This window comes from Platichthys flesus, chromosome 12, assembly GCF_949316205.1.
Source record: "Platichthys flesus chromosome 12, fPlaFle2.1, whole genome shotgun sequence".
In the NCBI taxonomy this organism is placed as follows: Eukaryota; Metazoa; Chordata; class Actinopteri; order Pleuronectiformes; family Pleuronectidae; genus Platichthys; species Platichthys flesus.
This window is the reverse complement of record NC_084956.1, coordinates 24,361,400-24,377,625: the sequence shown is the minus strand read 5'-3', so window position 1 is coordinate 24,377,625 and position 16,226 is coordinate 24,361,400. Positions and strand designations below refer to the sequence as shown.

The 16,226-nt window shown below is 43.6% G+C and overlaps 1 protein-coding gene across 2 annotated transcripts; it reads left to right on the top strand.

The window, feature by feature from the left end:
• The first annotated feature begins 575 nt into the window (after positions 1-575).
• On the top strand, positions 576-15,041 carry ndst2a (N-deacetylase/N-sulfotransferase (heparan glucosaminyl) 2a). 2 transcript variants are annotated; one of them, XM_062400430.1, is made up of 14 exons: positions 576-906; positions 4,598-6,247; positions 6,492-6,579; positions 7,440-7,594; positions 7,957-8,142; positions 8,612-8,740; positions 8,872-9,054; positions 9,600-9,696; positions 9,782-9,905; positions 10,385-10,559; positions 10,670-10,840; positions 13,169-13,278; positions 13,410-13,512; positions 14,012-15,041. In XM_062400430.1, exons 2-14 carry the CDS (start codon positions 5,174-5,176, stop codon positions 14,135-14,137), a joined length of 2,721 nt encoding a protein of 906 aa, XP_062256414.1. In that variant the 5' UTR covers positions 576-906; positions 4,598-5,173; the 3' UTR covers positions 14,138-15,041. The 2 variants fall into 2 exon arrangements, with proteins under 2 accessions (XP_062256414.1, XP_062256415.1); XM_062400431.1 differs by having other exon boundaries at positions 576-918.
• The last annotated feature ends 1,185 nt before the right edge of the window (positions 15,042-16,226 follow it).

Below are 16,226 nucleotides of genomic sequence, written 5' to 3'. Positions count from 1 at the left end.
AACACTTTTTGGATTACCACATAATTCCATATGTGTTCCTTCATAGGTTTGATGTCTTCAATATTAATCTGCTATGTAGAAGGAAATAAAAATAAAGAAAACCATTGAATGAGAAGGTTAGTCCAACTTTTGACTGGTACTGTAGTTACATAACCGCAGTGTCAACCTGGTGTTACTGGTGTCCAACAAATGACACGTTACTTTCGTGTGAATGAATGTAAATATATTACAATGATAATTATTTCTAGTGGCCAGATACGTTATTGTTAATAATTGAGGTAGGCTGTATAACAGTGAAGCAGTACAGTTCAACAGTAGTAATAAAGTCCATCCCCCACAATGATCATCCAGAGATGAGTGAACTTGCTGCACTCCACACACTAAACACACAAACACGCGCGCCTGACCGCACACAGCGGTCACTGTGGTTTTAAGGATGATTCGTCAGTAACAACAGACAACAATCTACCTCCTTATTGACTTTAGCCTGTGAAAACAGACGTGGATCGTGGGGTTACATTTTAAAACCTCCCCCGTTATATTGCCAGAGTTGGTTGAGTCCGGGGTTTCAACTAAAACCAAGATGGCGGGGGGAGCAGCGACGCGCTGAAGTTGGCTTATAACTCTGAACATTTAGATTTGAAGTGCTCACTTCCTCTGTTCGGACAGCTTCCCGCCGAGAAGTAACACCAGTGTGCCTGAAATCACTGGCAGAGCCCTGATGTTGTGACACTGTCCCGAAGCTCAAGCTTCTCATCAGAGAGTAGCTGTGGTAGCCCCAGCAGCTAGCTGTAGCGCTATCCCAGTGGTTTGTTGACTGACGTCTGTATTGGGAATCATCATCATACGGATGTGCCAGCACCACAGGGCTAATAGAGCACGAAGGAGAGAAGGCTGAGGCCGCAGGTATGTTCACAGGTACATGTTCAAACTAGAGCTACACAATGAGCCTCTGCCAGCTGATGTTAGCTATGCGAATATTAGCGACAGTCTACCAAGAATGGTGCTCCACAGCTAGCGTTAGCAAACTAAATGAAGCACATTGCTGGTTGTGTCGAAAAGTTCCCCCCCATTTAATTTAGGCTGCTGTGAAGTTTTCTTCTTGTAAGGGCATCTTGGTGTGATACCTGTGTTTAATGTGCGCATCCGCCTGTATCCATCAGTGGAATTATCGACGTATTTACCACTGGGATTGTTAACCCGAGGTTATGTTTTGGTATCACAGAATGGGAGCCGTGTCGATGCCGCAAGTCAGGTTGAGGCCACTGACTGGAGTCCCGGCTTCTCGTCTATTCAGATCTGATCTTAAACCCAAAGCCTTTTCTAAATCGTATCTGCTGTAGCTGAAAAAAATCTCACCTAGCTAAGGTTTGCATCAGAAAGCCTGAACGCATTCAGCCAAATAAGTATTGTGAAAAGTCACAAACGAGTAATCATCACAGCTGTTTTCAGACATGACCTTGATTTCTCTCTATCTCCCCCTCTCTCTCTCGCGCGCGCGCACACTAATGAACATGTCGACTAGACGGCATGTGAGGCTCCGTTCTCACCTGGTGCTAACCACATTGAAGGACCATCGACTCGGTGTTTTACATGCATCGATTTATTTGTGGCTGCAATTTTAACACTGATCGTCACATAGATTGTCTCTCGATTCTCTATTCCTATATATGTCTCTGTGACTCTCTATAACTCTTTTTAGACATCTGAACTCTGGAGATCCTCTGCAGTCTCTCTTTAGGAGGTGTATATGTGAACGCAAATGTTTGAGTGAGAGCCCCTTCTAACATGCAACAGAGACAAAATGAAAATATCAAAAAGAAGAAATATCTCAGTTCACACATGTGGTCATAAATGCAGACGGTGTGTGGTAAACAATATTTGATCTCTGCAGCGGAATTAACGTTATGTCCAGCCTCTGCCATCTGTTAACATGGAAGTCAGATCAAACATTTGATTGTGTTAAATATTTTAGTCCCTTTTTATTAGTGGGGTGATATTCGCTTTCATTATGTACACACAAGAAACCGAGCAGAGGTTTCTTAACCCCTATCCAAATCAGAGAAACCAAGTTTCTTATATACTTAAAGGGGACATATTATGTCCACTTTTGTAGTGCTTCTACTCGTTAACTTGGGTATCTGGCATGTCTACCGTTCCGAAAACTCTGGAGAAAAACAACTCCCGCGATTTTATGTGATTCCTCTATTTCAGAAACGATACGCTAGAGTGCGTGGAATGGGATTACGCCGAAATAAACGTCATAGTCACACCATGCCCATGTAGGGAGTCTCGCTACATGGCCTTTGATGAGCGAGCTAACACTAGCCGGGCTCCAGCGGCCTGGTTAGCTCGTGAGTTAAGGCTAGCCGGGGAGCCAGCCTCGCAGTCCCGGTTCCCCTAGCTCCCTAGGGGCTCCCCCAGGCTAGGGGAACCCGGCTAGCGTTAGCTTGCGAGCTAACCGGGCCAGTGGAGCCCGGCTAGCGTTAGCTCGGGAGCATTTAAGTGGCAGCATAACCAAGGGACCCCCGGGACACCTCTAAACGTTGACTCAACAGTGTGGAAGGATGCTGCTGCTGCGCCAGCTCAGGCTCCCACTGCTCCCACTGCACTGGGGAGCTCGCAGCCAGGCTCACCGGGGGTGAGGGGGGCAGTGCACTCAAAACAGGTCATGCTGAGGAGGGCTGTTTTAAGGCCGAATTATAGTCGGGTTGTACGCACGCAAGCATGCATGCAAGACACGCAACACGCCGCTTTTGTGCCCTCTGGCGGCTTACGTGCGTCCGCCAATTTTTCTAACTATACGACAAAGCGACGCAAGCCTCACGCAGCCCGCAAGGCTTGTGATTGGTCTGCTTCCCAAAACTCTTAAGCCCTGCTGAGAGAGCAGCTAGCCACCGGAGAGAGCAGCAGCTAGCCGCTGAGAGCTAGCTGGATTTGACGGTTCTCAGTCCGGTTGTTGTCACGTCCTCGCTCCCGTAACCTCTCACCAAGACCCAGGTCTGTCCGGGTTCCCTTTCCCTTCCCCGTGGGTCCGTGTGCAGACATGAAGCCGAGGAGCGGTGGCTAGCTCCGGGCTTCTTCCTCCATCTGCTAACATCCTCACTGTGCTGCGTTCCAGGCAACTTGGATATTCCGACCCCCTTCTTGAAGAAGAGCAGTGGACTCCTCAGGAGCTCATGGAGACGTAGAGCCTGAACGCAACATAGCATGCATTCGTTTTATCAATGAAAAAATAATTTCATCCACGAATTTCTAATGATCAATTAATTGATCGTCCATTAATTATGCCCATCCCTAGTCCCTATAGGATTTACCCATTTTGCTCCCCTTGGTACTCACTATAACTAATGTCCAGGTTTCCATACAAATGTATGGATATTCAAGACCTCTGAACTGCCTGCTCTGTGCTGGTTCCTGGTGTTTATGCTGCTGAATGGTCTTTGGGGATCCGAACTGAGTTTTCAGCTCGACTCATCAATCCATTAAACAACAACTGCTCATTATGACGACAGTCTCCCCACACTGCTCTTTCAGCTTTCCACAATAAATGTATTATCTGTTCCTCCCCCTCATTTACCTCACCTTCAACCCATCTGACTGTCTCTGTATGGAATTTCATTATGCAGCACTAGTAATCCTCAGACAGGGAGTGGCTGGGTGTATATTAAAATGCTCTACTTGGTACTCTTAGTAGTGTTTGGATGCTTTTTGTCAGAATCTTCTCATGCACAGAGCCAGTGAATATTGAAAAAAAACGTCTATTAGACTGTCATGTGTTTTCCAATACTTGACAGACTGTGGCTGTGTTAGTAGGTGAGTAACAATTCTCCAATCCATGGTTAAGTCCATGTACCTTAGTTTTTTTCTCCACGCATCTGACTGAATGTGAATTTGCCAGGAAGGGGGCATAATTTGATTCACATCTTTTATAGTGATAACTGTCAAATGAAACATGAGTTTTGTTAAATAAGTAAAGTAATGACAGATCTGCACCTGCAGTGGTGGCAGCAAATCTGTTGTCCTTCATTGTGAAATTAAATTTTATTTGTAGGGTCTGGAGGCTTTCACTCAGACATTTGAGTTCACACATACACAGCATTTAAACACACAACATGAGACACACACAGCCAGGACTAGATTTGTGGTAATTAATAGATTATTAGATGCATTGCGACTCATATCTCTGCATTGATGCAATGACCAAACATATCGATTATTTTTTTCCGCTACATTCATTGTTTTAGCGATGTCCTTCCACTGAATAATTATAACACTGCTACTTCAGGACAGACGTACTCGTTTATACAGCTTGTTTTGCTTTATAAATCAAGTATATCTTAACAAGTGAATGAACTACAACAAAATGTCGTCCAGTTCCCAAATCAATTAGATTCTTTGCAAAGGCAGAATACTTACTTTTTTTTTTGTTATGTTTGTTTTATCTATTGGTTTTGTGGAATATTCCTTTGACTGAATAGGTCAGAAGTGTACAGAATCTATAAAAAATGTATGACGATGGAAAACTCACTTTTTCCCTCTTGTCTCTCTGTATCCCCTTCACCTTGCCCCTCTCCACTCCTCTCTCTTCCTCTAGGAGTTTCTCTGGGATGTTCAGGCAAGGTGGCATAAGGGGGTTCCACCCCGATGCACAGACCACCAGCACCAACACATCCTCTGCTGAGACACTACAAAAGCTACAAACTACTCTACAGAGAGATATGCCCACATGTAGGGTCATCTGCTCAACTGTTTGAAACGGGTGACTGACCCAGGAACAAAAACCTCAGGCTAAGCTTGGGCCATTTATTTCAGACAGAGATCACCTCTGTTGGTGTTCACTAGTCAACTAAGTTCCATTTCTCCCTCTTGGATCAGCCAATAGTTGTCATACCATCCTATCATATAATCATCTGTCCCCCCCTTCTTCCTTTCAGTCATCTGTGCGTGTTTTAGTCCTGCAGAGCTTGAAGTGTAGATAAGGTGATGGATGATGCTGGCCATGGTGACCTAGTGTAAATGGCTATTCCCCAGCAAAGCTTGCTGCCAGTATCTACAGTTCGTTATTCCTCCTCCACTCCCCCCTCCTCTCATCCCTACTCCACCTCTCTGCCCTCTTTGCCTGTTCTCCGCTGCTGCTTGCTGCCCTGTTCTGCCTCCTCTTTCCAACATCATGGTAGGTGCAGGCTTGGGTGTGTGGAAATTAATGCGAGGAGTCCGCCAGCTGGAGCTTCACCGCCTTATCCTGGCACTAATCATCTTCTGCTTGCTGTCAATGGCTTTCCTAGCTTACTACGTCTCAAACAGCCCCAAAATCAAGGAGGCTCCCCCTTTACCCTTTAGTGAATGTGGTGGAGAAGGAGGGATGTCGCCAGGAACTAGTACTGGGGCTGATGAAGGAGGGCCAGGTGTGCAGAGGGCACCACTTTTCATTCCTGTGCGTCAAAGCCGACTGCGACAAGTGAAGGCAATGGACAATTCCAGGACAGAGCCTGTTGTTCTGGTTTTTGTAGAGAGCATCTACTCTCAGCTTGGCCAGGAGATTGTAGCCATATTAGAGTCCAGCCGCTTCCACTACCGGACAGAGATTGCTCCTGGTAAAGGTGACATGCCCACATTGACAGAGCATAACCGTGGACGTTACACACTTATCATCTATGAAAATGTGTTGAAATATGTCAATCTGGATGCATGGAACCGTGACTTACTGGATAAGTACTGTGCTGAGTATGGCGTAGGTGTCATTGGCTTCTTCAAAGCTAATGAAAACTCTCTCCTCAGTGCACAGCTTAAAGGGTTTCCCCTCTTTCTACACTCACATCTTGGACTCAGGGACTACCGCATCAATCCCAGTGCTCCTCTACTCTACATTACCAAGCCAAACCAAGTGGAGCAGGGCTCTTTACCAGGCGATGACTGGACCATTTTTCAGTCCAACCACTCTACATATGAACCAGTACTATTGGCCAGCACCAAGTCCTCTGAGGCACTGGCACATTTTGGACCTGGCCACCTGCGGGCCCTCCATGCGACAGTGGTCCAGGACTTGGGGCTACATGATGGCATTCAAAGGGTTTTCTTTGGGAACAATCTAAACTATTGGCTCCACAAGCTCGTGTTTGTAGATGCCATTGCCTACCTGACAGGAAAGAGACTGTGTTTGTCCCTGGACCGCCACATCTTGGTGGATGTGGATGATATCTTTGTTGGCAAGGAGGGAACCCGTATGAAGGTGTCAGATGTGGAGGTAGGTGTGCCTTGTCAACACACAAGGCTAAATTGTATTTAGATAGAATAGACATGTTATATTTAATGGCTTCTCACACTGCATAGTGGTTGGTTGTGAGATATTAACTAACACACATTCATAAAATGAATGTTATAGTTAAGTGGTTACAACTTTTTTACATTTTTTTTTTTTATAACATAATTTATTAAGCCTTTTAGATAACTAAGCAAATACATCATGTTGTCTTTGTGTTCTTTCACAGGCATTACTCAACACTCAAAACAAACTGAGAGCATTGGTCCCTAATTTCACTTTCAACTTGGGATTTTCTGGAAAGTTTTATCATACAGGTACGCAATATCTACATCATCTTATACCCCTGTGTATCTTTGTATCTGTAAAGAGTCTAGAGCACATTTTTTTATTTTATTATTGCAACATTTTAAAGGAAGTTCTTCAAATCAAGACAGCTCTAGTATGACAATTTATATAAAATCACCCACTCCTCTATTCCCTCCTCTCTCCCTATTCCTTCGCCATTCCCCTACATCCATATTGTACAGTGTCACGAAAGCCAAAAGCTGCTGGGAGAAATGTGCTCATATGGTCTGGCCAAAAGCAAGAGGCTGACAGGAAATAGCGTGGGTAGGTTTGTAGACATAACCTGTAGAAGCTTACTAGCTAGAAGCTCTTGGAATTGTTGGCTTCTGGAAAAGCTTAAGCAAACCTGCAATGCTGCCTTGAATGTTTATGACAAAGCAGTTGAAGGGGTATTGAGAGTTTGAAATTTAAGAAACAGGAGGAAGAATGCCTGGCTGTAGTGTAAGCAGTGGAATAAGTTTAAATGTGCTGGGCCACTGAGCTCAAGTACTAGGAGAAGGCCGGAAATGCCAAAAATCTACAACTAAAAGAAAAAAATATAGGCACCTGAGGATGCTTTGGAGGTAAAAACAGAGTGAATGTAACTGATGATAGCAGTTACATTTTGTTCTATACTGACACTGACGGGCCCTGTTCGGACATGTTATTGATATCAGTCCTTAATGATCCGTGCATTAATAGACTCTTAAGTGCAAGCGTGAATGCATCAAGGACACCTTTAAGATTTTACCTTAAAAAATACAATAATTATCAGTCGGTTAGTGTTGCTATAGCGTCGATAAGGGAGCTTTTCACTTGATTATTACTGTGTGTTTGCATGTGCATTCAGGTACTGATGAGGAGGATCGGGGAGATGACATGTTGCTGCAGCACAGGATGGACTTCTGGTGGTTTCCTCACATGTGGAGCCACATGCAGCCTCACCTCTTTCACAATGTCAGTGTCTTGGCTGAGCAGATGAGGCTCAATAAGATCTTCGCTCAGGTTAGCTGCATTGATACACCAACCGTGCCACTGCCACAGTGTGAAGAATTGAATTAATCTTGCTGCATTATTTAGTTAATTAGCTTGTAGCCCAAGGATTTGTGTGTTTGGTTGATAGAAATGGTTGAAGGCTTGTGTATCTGCAATGCTATTTACTGGAATGACAGTATAGCCCATATTCACAAATCACAATTTGTCTCATAGAAACAATGTTAAAAAGATTTGGGCATGTTCAATATTTATACAAGGAGTACCTCTCTACTATTTTCCTCCTCCTGACAAAGTTTTGTCTTCTTGCCTGTTCCTCTTTCTACCCCCTCATTGGTCCACATTCTGTTCTCACTCCACACCTCCCTCTGCAGGAGCATGGTATCCCACCAGATATGGGCTATGCCGTGGCTCCACACCATTCTGGGGTTTACCCAGTTCACAGTCAGCTCTACGAGGCTTGGAAGTCTGTGTGGGGCATTACGGTGACGAGTACAGAGGAATACCCCCATCTAAGGCCAGCTCGATACCGCCGTGGCTTTATCCATAATGGAATCAAGGTCAGTTTGCTGTCCTTGTTCAATACTTGCATTTCCGTAATGTTCCCAAGGGTCAACTTTTCTCAAAGGCGTAAGTAACACATGTAATATGATAAATGAAAACAGAAATTAATTAATTCCGGACATTCTCTAGTGGGGCTGTATTTGGGGTTTTCCTGGCCGAAAATTAGGTGGTGGTGTTAGTTAGCCGTCAGCATCGGGCTGGGGCAGATCCACTGCCCAGGCCAGAGTGCGGACTGCCTGGATACATCCCAAGAAGACATCCATGGAGCCAATCACAGCTCCACTAAGTCTGGCTAACTATTGACTCATGCCTCACTGCTGCCTAAGCCTTGATTTTAGAATGTAGCTAAAATGTTCAGAGTTATTAAAAATGTCAAGAAGACAGAGACTGAAGAGCATGTACACACACTCAAAAATATATGCCAAACACTGATGGAAAACTGACGGCTCATTTTGTGTGTTTTAGGTATTGCCCAGGCAGACCTGTGGTCTGTTTACCCATACGATTTTCTATAATGAATATCCAGGTGGCTCGAAGGAGCTGGACAAGAGCATCAGAGGAGGGGAACTCTTCCTCACCGTCCTACTGAACCCTGTAAGAACACAACCCCCTATGTATACAGGTGATAAAAATCACCTGCTATCAACATGCTGAACTGAAATGTTTTCAGGTGGTTTACAGATCGATATCTAACTTTGTAAAAACATTGTTCCCTCTCAATCCAGATCAGTATCTTCATGACCCACCTGTCTAATTATGGCAATGACCGACTGGGTCTCTACACCTTTGAGTCTTTAGTGAAGTTTGTCCAGTGTTGGACTAACCTCAAGCTGCAGACACTGCCCCCCGTCCAACTCGCTGAAAAATACTTTCAGATCTTTCCTGAGGAGAGAGATCCCCTCTGGCAGGTTGGTACACCGATTTACTTATCATATTTTCAGACAGTTGCATATGTACAGTTGTTGTGCGTGCGACAACTGTGGCCAGAGGCATTAGGTTTTCAGGTTGTCTATTCAACCCTCACAGTGATCGATCTCAATATTTTAGAATTAAACTGTGAAAATTTCTTCAAAATTGTCAGACTTTCACCTGGACTCAAAATGAGCTTCTCTGCTCAGACGTGTTTACAACAGCAGCAAACCCTCAGCAGGATTCAGGAGAGGGATGGTGCAGCAAACACTGCAGGACACAATGTATTAATTACAAGATCACAGGATTTTATTTACCACACATCGAAACTGGATGCCCTTATCGCCACAAATTTTCTTGACATCTTTGTCTGTCTTCAATGTGTGGCAGACTTACTTTTTTCTTTTTGTTTCATTTTTACGTCTGCCCCCCTGATTTTTTTATGAAATATGATATTAAAGTTAGACTCCAATGTGTACTCAGCTATTTGCCCCTTTTATAGAAAGCTCTTTAAGTGTTGAAAATGTTGATCTCATGTTTTTAGAACCCTTGTCATGACAAGAGACATAAAGATATCTGGTCTAAAGAGAAGACCTGTGACCGACTCCCCAAGTTCCTCGTCATTGGACCACAAAAAACAGGTACCACTCTTCTCTTTCTCAGTTTTCCTCTTAATCTTTGTCTGTAAATGTCTCTCTAGTGTAAATTTGTTCTCTTGATTTAAAGGCACTACAGCGCTTCATTCATTCCTCAGCCTCCACCCAGCTATCACTAGTTCATTCCCCAGCCCCACCACCTTCGAGGAAATCCAGTTCTTCAGTGGAGCAAATTATGACAACGGGATTGACTGGTAAAGACAACCCATTCAGATTCTGCGCACTGCTTTCAGGAAGGCCTCAACATTCAGTCCCTCTAGAAGTGTGAAGTGTAGGGGAGTTAGGTGTGTAGGGAACAGAAATATTGTTACATGGGACAGACAGGATAAAGATAACCACTAAAGACTGAAATGATTAAATTATAAAACAACCCCATTCATAAACTGAATGGAGGATTCAGGACTTAGTGTCAACTTGTATTTCACAGCCTGAGCTGAGATATTGCTGATGCCCAAGGTCTTTACCACATGCCAACTCTACAAACAGTATGCATCCATATACCTGTGACTGGTTTTACCAGTTCGGAGATGTCATCTCTTCATCAATGAAAATTCTCTATTTCACAAATTGCTATGATTATAATTGGAGCATAAAACCTCAATAAAATAGATCAGGGATGTGAAGACTTCAGATATGAGTTTAACTGTACTTGTTTTTTTTCCCATCTTCTCAGGTACATGGACTTCTTCCCATTCCCTTCTAATGTCAGCACAGATTTCATGTTTGAGAAGAGTGCCAATTACTTCGACACAGAGGTGGCTCCTAAGAGAGCTGCTGCCCTGCTGCCCAGAGCCAAAATTCTGTCAGTGCTCATCAACCCATCAGACAGGGCTTATTCCTGGTATCAGGTGAGAAGCTATCACTATCGCAAAACTGCGCACACATTGGACTTCCTTGTGGCAGTTAAACCCTCTTAACTATCAAGATTGTGTATGTCCTTGTGTTTTAATGACCACAGCACCAGAGGGCCCACCAGGACCCTGCAGCCCTCAACAACACGTTCCATTTAGTGGTGACAGCAGGCCCCTCGGCCCCTAAGGATCTTCTGGCCCTTCAGAGACGCTGCCTTAGCCCCGGGGCCTATGCTACTCACCTGGAGCGCTGGCTGCAACACTATCAGCCCAACCAGGTAACACACACCACGGCTTCTGATACACAATTTAGCTGCTTGAAAATATAGATACTTGGTTTTAGAAATGGTTAGCTCAATCGCGAAGTGATCTTGATCTGTCAAATGAACTCAGTGAAACTTGTGCACTAATAAAGGATGGCAACCGAGATGAAAAGTGGACTTTTACCTAGGAGGCAAAACAGCAGGTGGTCAAGGCTCCTCTGAGATCTAAACACGTGTCAGTAGGGATGTGATATTTGTAATTATACGGTCAGTAGTACAGAAACTGCTATTATGGTGTGGATTCTTCTCTCTCATCCAGCTTACAGCTTATAACCCTAACCCTTTTTACTATGTTTCGGTCTGTGTGAGTGTTAATTCTGCCTCTCAGACACAGAGAGAAGTGGCACAACTCTCTAAATGTTGGTGACATTCTTATGTAAATAAACATGCAGGTAAACACAAAGCGCAATCTATCAAGGTCACAAAATTATCAATTGCATATTTATATATCATACAATAAGTTGATATAATTATTGCGACAGGCCTACTTTGCCTGTTGTTATGATCGTTGTTTTGAGAAAAAGAAAGTCAGCTCAGCAGTGATGGTCATAATTCATAATGCATGTAAGGGAAACAATGCAGAGATCAAGCGATATATACTGGCTTTTTTGATGAACCAAATTTTATATTGTTATAGATTCATTACATTACATTACATTTAGCTGATGCTTTTATCCAAAGCGACTTACAATAAGTGCATCAACCCCGAGGGTACAGACCCAGAACAACAAGAATCAAGAAAGTACAATTTCTTCAAAATAAAACAAAACTACAAAGTGCTATAAGTAAGTGCCATTTAAGTGCTACTAAAAGTGTTAGTTTCAAGGTTAAGTCGGAAGAGGTGTGTTTTTAGTTTTCGGCGGAAGATGTGTATACTTTCAGATGTCCGGATGTCGATGGGGAGCTCATTCCACCATCTAGGAGCCAGGACAGCAAACAGTCGTGATTTTGTGGTTAGCTTGCAGTGAGGGAGCAACGAGCCGATTAGCCGAAGCAGAGTGGAGTGGACGAGCTGGGGTGTAACGTTTGACCATGTCCTGGATCTAGACTGGACCTGATCCATTCACAGCATGGTACGCAAGTACTATTGTTTTGAACCGGATGCGAGCGGCCACTGGTAACCAGTGAAAGGAGCGGAGGAGCGGAGTAGCGGAGTAGCGGAGTAGTGTGAGTGAAGTTCGGTTGGTTAAAAACCAGTCGAGCTGCTGCATTCTGGATGAGCTGCAAAGGTCGGATGGCAGTAGCAGGTAGACCTGCCAGGAGGGAGTTACAGTAATCTAGGCGTGAGATGACCAGAGCCTGGACCAGAACCTGCACTGCCTTCTGAGTGAGAAGGGGGCGTATTCTCCTGATGTTGTACAGCATGAATCTACAGGACCGTGTTGTTGCATTAATGTTGGCAGTAAGGGAGAGTTGGCTATCGAGTGTCACACCCAGGTTCCTAGCAGTCTGAGTGGGGGTTAACACAGAGTTAAAGTTAATAGTCAGGTCGTGGATGGGAGAGTCTTTCCCTGGAAGGAAAAGTATTTCAGTCTTGTCAAGGTTAATCTTTAGATGGTGTGCAGACATCCACTGAGAGATGTCAGTCAGACAGGCAGAGATTCGTGCTGCTACCTGTGTTTCAGATCGGGGAAAAGACAAAATTAGTTGGGTGTCATCAGCATAGCTATGGTAGGAAAAGCCATGTGAGTGAATGACAGAGCCGAGAGAGTTGGTGTACAAAGAGAAGAGGAGAGGACCAAGGACTGAACCTTGAGGGACCCCAGTAGTGAGGGGACAAGGTTCAGACACAGATCCTCTCCAAGTTACCCTATAAGTGCGTTCATTGAGGTAGGAAGATAGCAGGGAGAGAGCAGAGCCTGACACACCCAGGTCCTGAAGGGAGGGAATAAGGATCTGGTGGTTCACTGTGTCAAATGCTGCAGAGAGGTCTAGAAGGATGAGGACAGAGGAGAGAGAGAGGCTGCTTTAGCAGTGTGAAGCTGCTCAGAGACAGCAATGAGGGCAGTCTCAGTTGAGTGACCTGCCTTGAAACCAGACTGGTGAGGGTCAAGAAGATTATTGTGGTTAAGATTCATTACCTCTTGTAGACGCCATTCAACACAGTAATGCTGCATTCACACTAAACATCTTTGTACTAGAACTAGCTCATGTTCGTTACTGTGTCATAAAGTGCAGGGACCTGCAGAATGTGCATCAGTTCAATGAGTCAGAGAAACCTATAATGGAAGCACTTCTTGTTCCTCTGTTGGATGACTGTGTGTTTGTCTGTTTGTGTTTAAGGTGCACATTGTGGATGGGGCCCTGCTGCGGTCCAACCCAGCACTAGTGATGGAGGGAATCCAGAGATTCCTAGGTGTCACTCCGATCTTCAACTACACCCAGGCTCTAATGTTTGTAATACACTCACACACATGCACTTATGTCGATAATGTTTTAACAGCGTAACAGAGAAAGCAACCCAGCTATTATTTTATGTACCGTGTGCTAGAAGTGTTGTCCTGTAACATACTTGTGTCTGCAGGTATGATGACAGCAAAGGTTTCTGGTGTCAGCTGGTGGAAGGAGGGCGGGCCAAATGTCTGGGGAAGAGTAAAGGCAGGAAATACCCAGAGATGAGATCTGAGGTGGGTCTACACTTCACACTCATCACAGTGCCTCACTCTCTCTTTACAGGTGGTGTTTGCCATCTGATCTATCAGTAATAATAAAACCATAGATGCCTATTAAATAGCTTAGATATAGGAATACAGTGACTTCAATGGTGTCAGCAACACATTAATTATGAGTAGAGTTTTTCATAGAAAAGTTTATTGTATAAAATGGTGTTCAAATACACTTTAAGTGGGGGCACTGTATGTCGACTAGTGTGCTTCCGATGATAGTCCTCTACAAATGCACTATTTGTTTGTGTTGACAATTTGTTAAGTTAAAATGTTATCATCCCAAGTGTTTTTTGAATGAAGCAATAGTATACATCTGTAAGGCCTTTTTAAATGTTTACATCCTCAATCTGGAACTGTTTGATATAGAGCTGAAGTTCCATTAAAACCTGAGCTGAGTAATAAGAAGATTATTTTACCTCTTGTTCTCCTCGTCTGACCTTTTATGTCTTTGTGTGTGTAGTCACGTTCCCTTTTGGCAGATTACTATCATGAGCACAACATGGAGCTGCTTCGTCTGCTAAATCGACTCGGCCAACCGCTGCCGTCCTGGCTTCGCCAAGAACTCCAGAGCACCAGCTGGAGCTGAGGCCATAAACTCACAGACGGACACATCTTACAGAAACCGGGACTAGAGTCTGTGGATGAGCCAACATTTGGCTCTGGATTAGACTGGACTACCTAAACTGGAATCTACAGCCGCACACACTAGAGGAGCTGCAAGGTTTTAGCTGATGTTTCTGATGCTCCTGTGTGCACCATGAAAGTGTTGGTCCCTGTTGGGGAAGGATCCCATTGGACTCCTACCCACCAACTCTTGATTTGTTGCCAACCTTTTGCGAGCACTAGGCAGCTGTCAACCTTGTGTGTGGGACGAGAAAAGGTGAGGGCTGTCATTGCACACATCAGTTTTCTGTTGATCAAGAGGACTGGGTGGCCAGAAGGTTTGAGGCATAAAGAACAGATCCAATTGCCTTAACGTGAGGAGAGAAACTCACAGAGTGAGAACATGCAAATGTGGAGTGTACTAGAGGACACAGGACTAAAATGAACAAACACATAGACACGGGCATGTCTCTACGAGAATGATTTCAAAGCAGTTAATTTTCAATATCAATTGTATATGTTTGGTTTGGGGGAAAGGTTGGAAACAGACAGACGGTCCATATCCTGGTACAGACTTCTCTGACACACCTGACTTAGTCAAGGTGCTGTGTCCTTCTATTCTCACCGTTTCAGTGTGAGACATTTTAAATGGATTTAGTTACAATGTAATGTAAATACCAATTTTTGATTCGTAACTGAAGCCCAGATTTGGTCCAGGCTGTGCCCTCACTATCATGCTGTGACTGTCAGAGATCAGCTTCTACACTCTACTTCACCATAGCAACGTCTGCATCCATTCTCCAGCTTTAATTTAAGATTGCTTACATTCTTGCTTTTAATCTAAATACCCTCCATGTTTTAATAAAAGTAAAGTACAGTACACCACATACTATGCTGAGTATTGGTTGTTGTAGAACTTTTAAATAACTTGTCAGTTACTTGAGTTGTCATTGTGATTATGTTTGAAGATTTCATGCTTCAGGACCAGAGTGACATTTCAAGCTTGACCTCAGCTCTTTATTATTTAGTGAGAGGTATAGGCCTTTTTAATTTTTTATAGTAGCCATTTTTACTTGATAGAGCATATAAAATCAATGTTATTCATCATAATAATGAAGACTGTTTTAGATGGATAGATAGTCTTATTGAAAGTGATTAGTAACATTGACCACTTTGTCAAAATAACTGCTGTGAAAAAGATGTCCTAGTCAGAACTCCCCTGTCTGTAATGTCATGGCTCTGAATGGAGACTTCTCTCTTGCAATGGATGCTGATGCTCATGGGGACTGCAATGTTATGAGTCATTAAACACACCAAGATAAGGGTACAAGATTAATCAAGACACAAAGATTAAGTATTTACAACTGTCAGCTTACAACTGTGGATGAATTTCCCTGGGGACTTTTTAGGGATGTTGACCATTATTATTAAATAGAAATTAGCCATTTCATGGAAATTAAACTTTAGGGTCTAAGGATACCCTAAAGTGCTATTCTGGTTGTCTATTCAATTTGAGGGACTCACAAGAGGCAAAGTGATTTTAAAATGGTCAAAATTGAAGCAGCCAAGGCAGGTTATGCAAAAAGCTCAAACACTATGTTCTACATTGCCCATACTATATCTTGTTACTAGACATTTTACTTGACTTAAGTAACTGCAGACTCTTAAATAAAGTGTCCAGGTAAAAAGTTGACGGTTATTTTCTAGACTTGACAAAGTTACTGCATAATTTAACTAACCGAGGACTTACCACAATCAGTGCAGTTACTTGTACATGTCAAATCATGGATGCCATGCATGGACAATGATGTACTAATAAATAGTTGGAGCTGTTGACATTGATTGTATCATGATGTGATCATGAGGCACAGCCCAGGACCAAAGCTCTAAAACCTAATGTGGGTTTTCTGTGAGTGGGAAAGAAGCCCCTCAGTCAGGAAGAGCTACACCGTGAGATATCGTCTAATAAACCAAAATAATTCTAAACAAACGTCATCCCACGCTCTCACAGCCCATCCATCCGAGTACAGGATGTCACGAATCTCACAGGACAAGAAAACATGCATCAGCTG

Excerpts from the sequence above, each read along its gene's own strand:
- ndst2a (XM_062400430.1), top strand. The coding sequence starts at position 5,174 with ATGGTAGGTGCAGGCTTGGGTGTGTGGAAATTAATGCGAGGAGTCCGC. Across the intron at positions 8,143-8,611 it reads TTATCCATAATGGAATCAAG|GTATTGCCCAGGCAGACCTG; the intron begins GTCAGTTTGCTG and ends TGTGTGTTTTAG. Across the intron at positions 9,906-10,384 it reads TATGACAACGGGATTGACTG|GTACATGGACTTCTTCCCAT; the intron begins GTAAAGACAACC and ends CCATCTTCTCAG.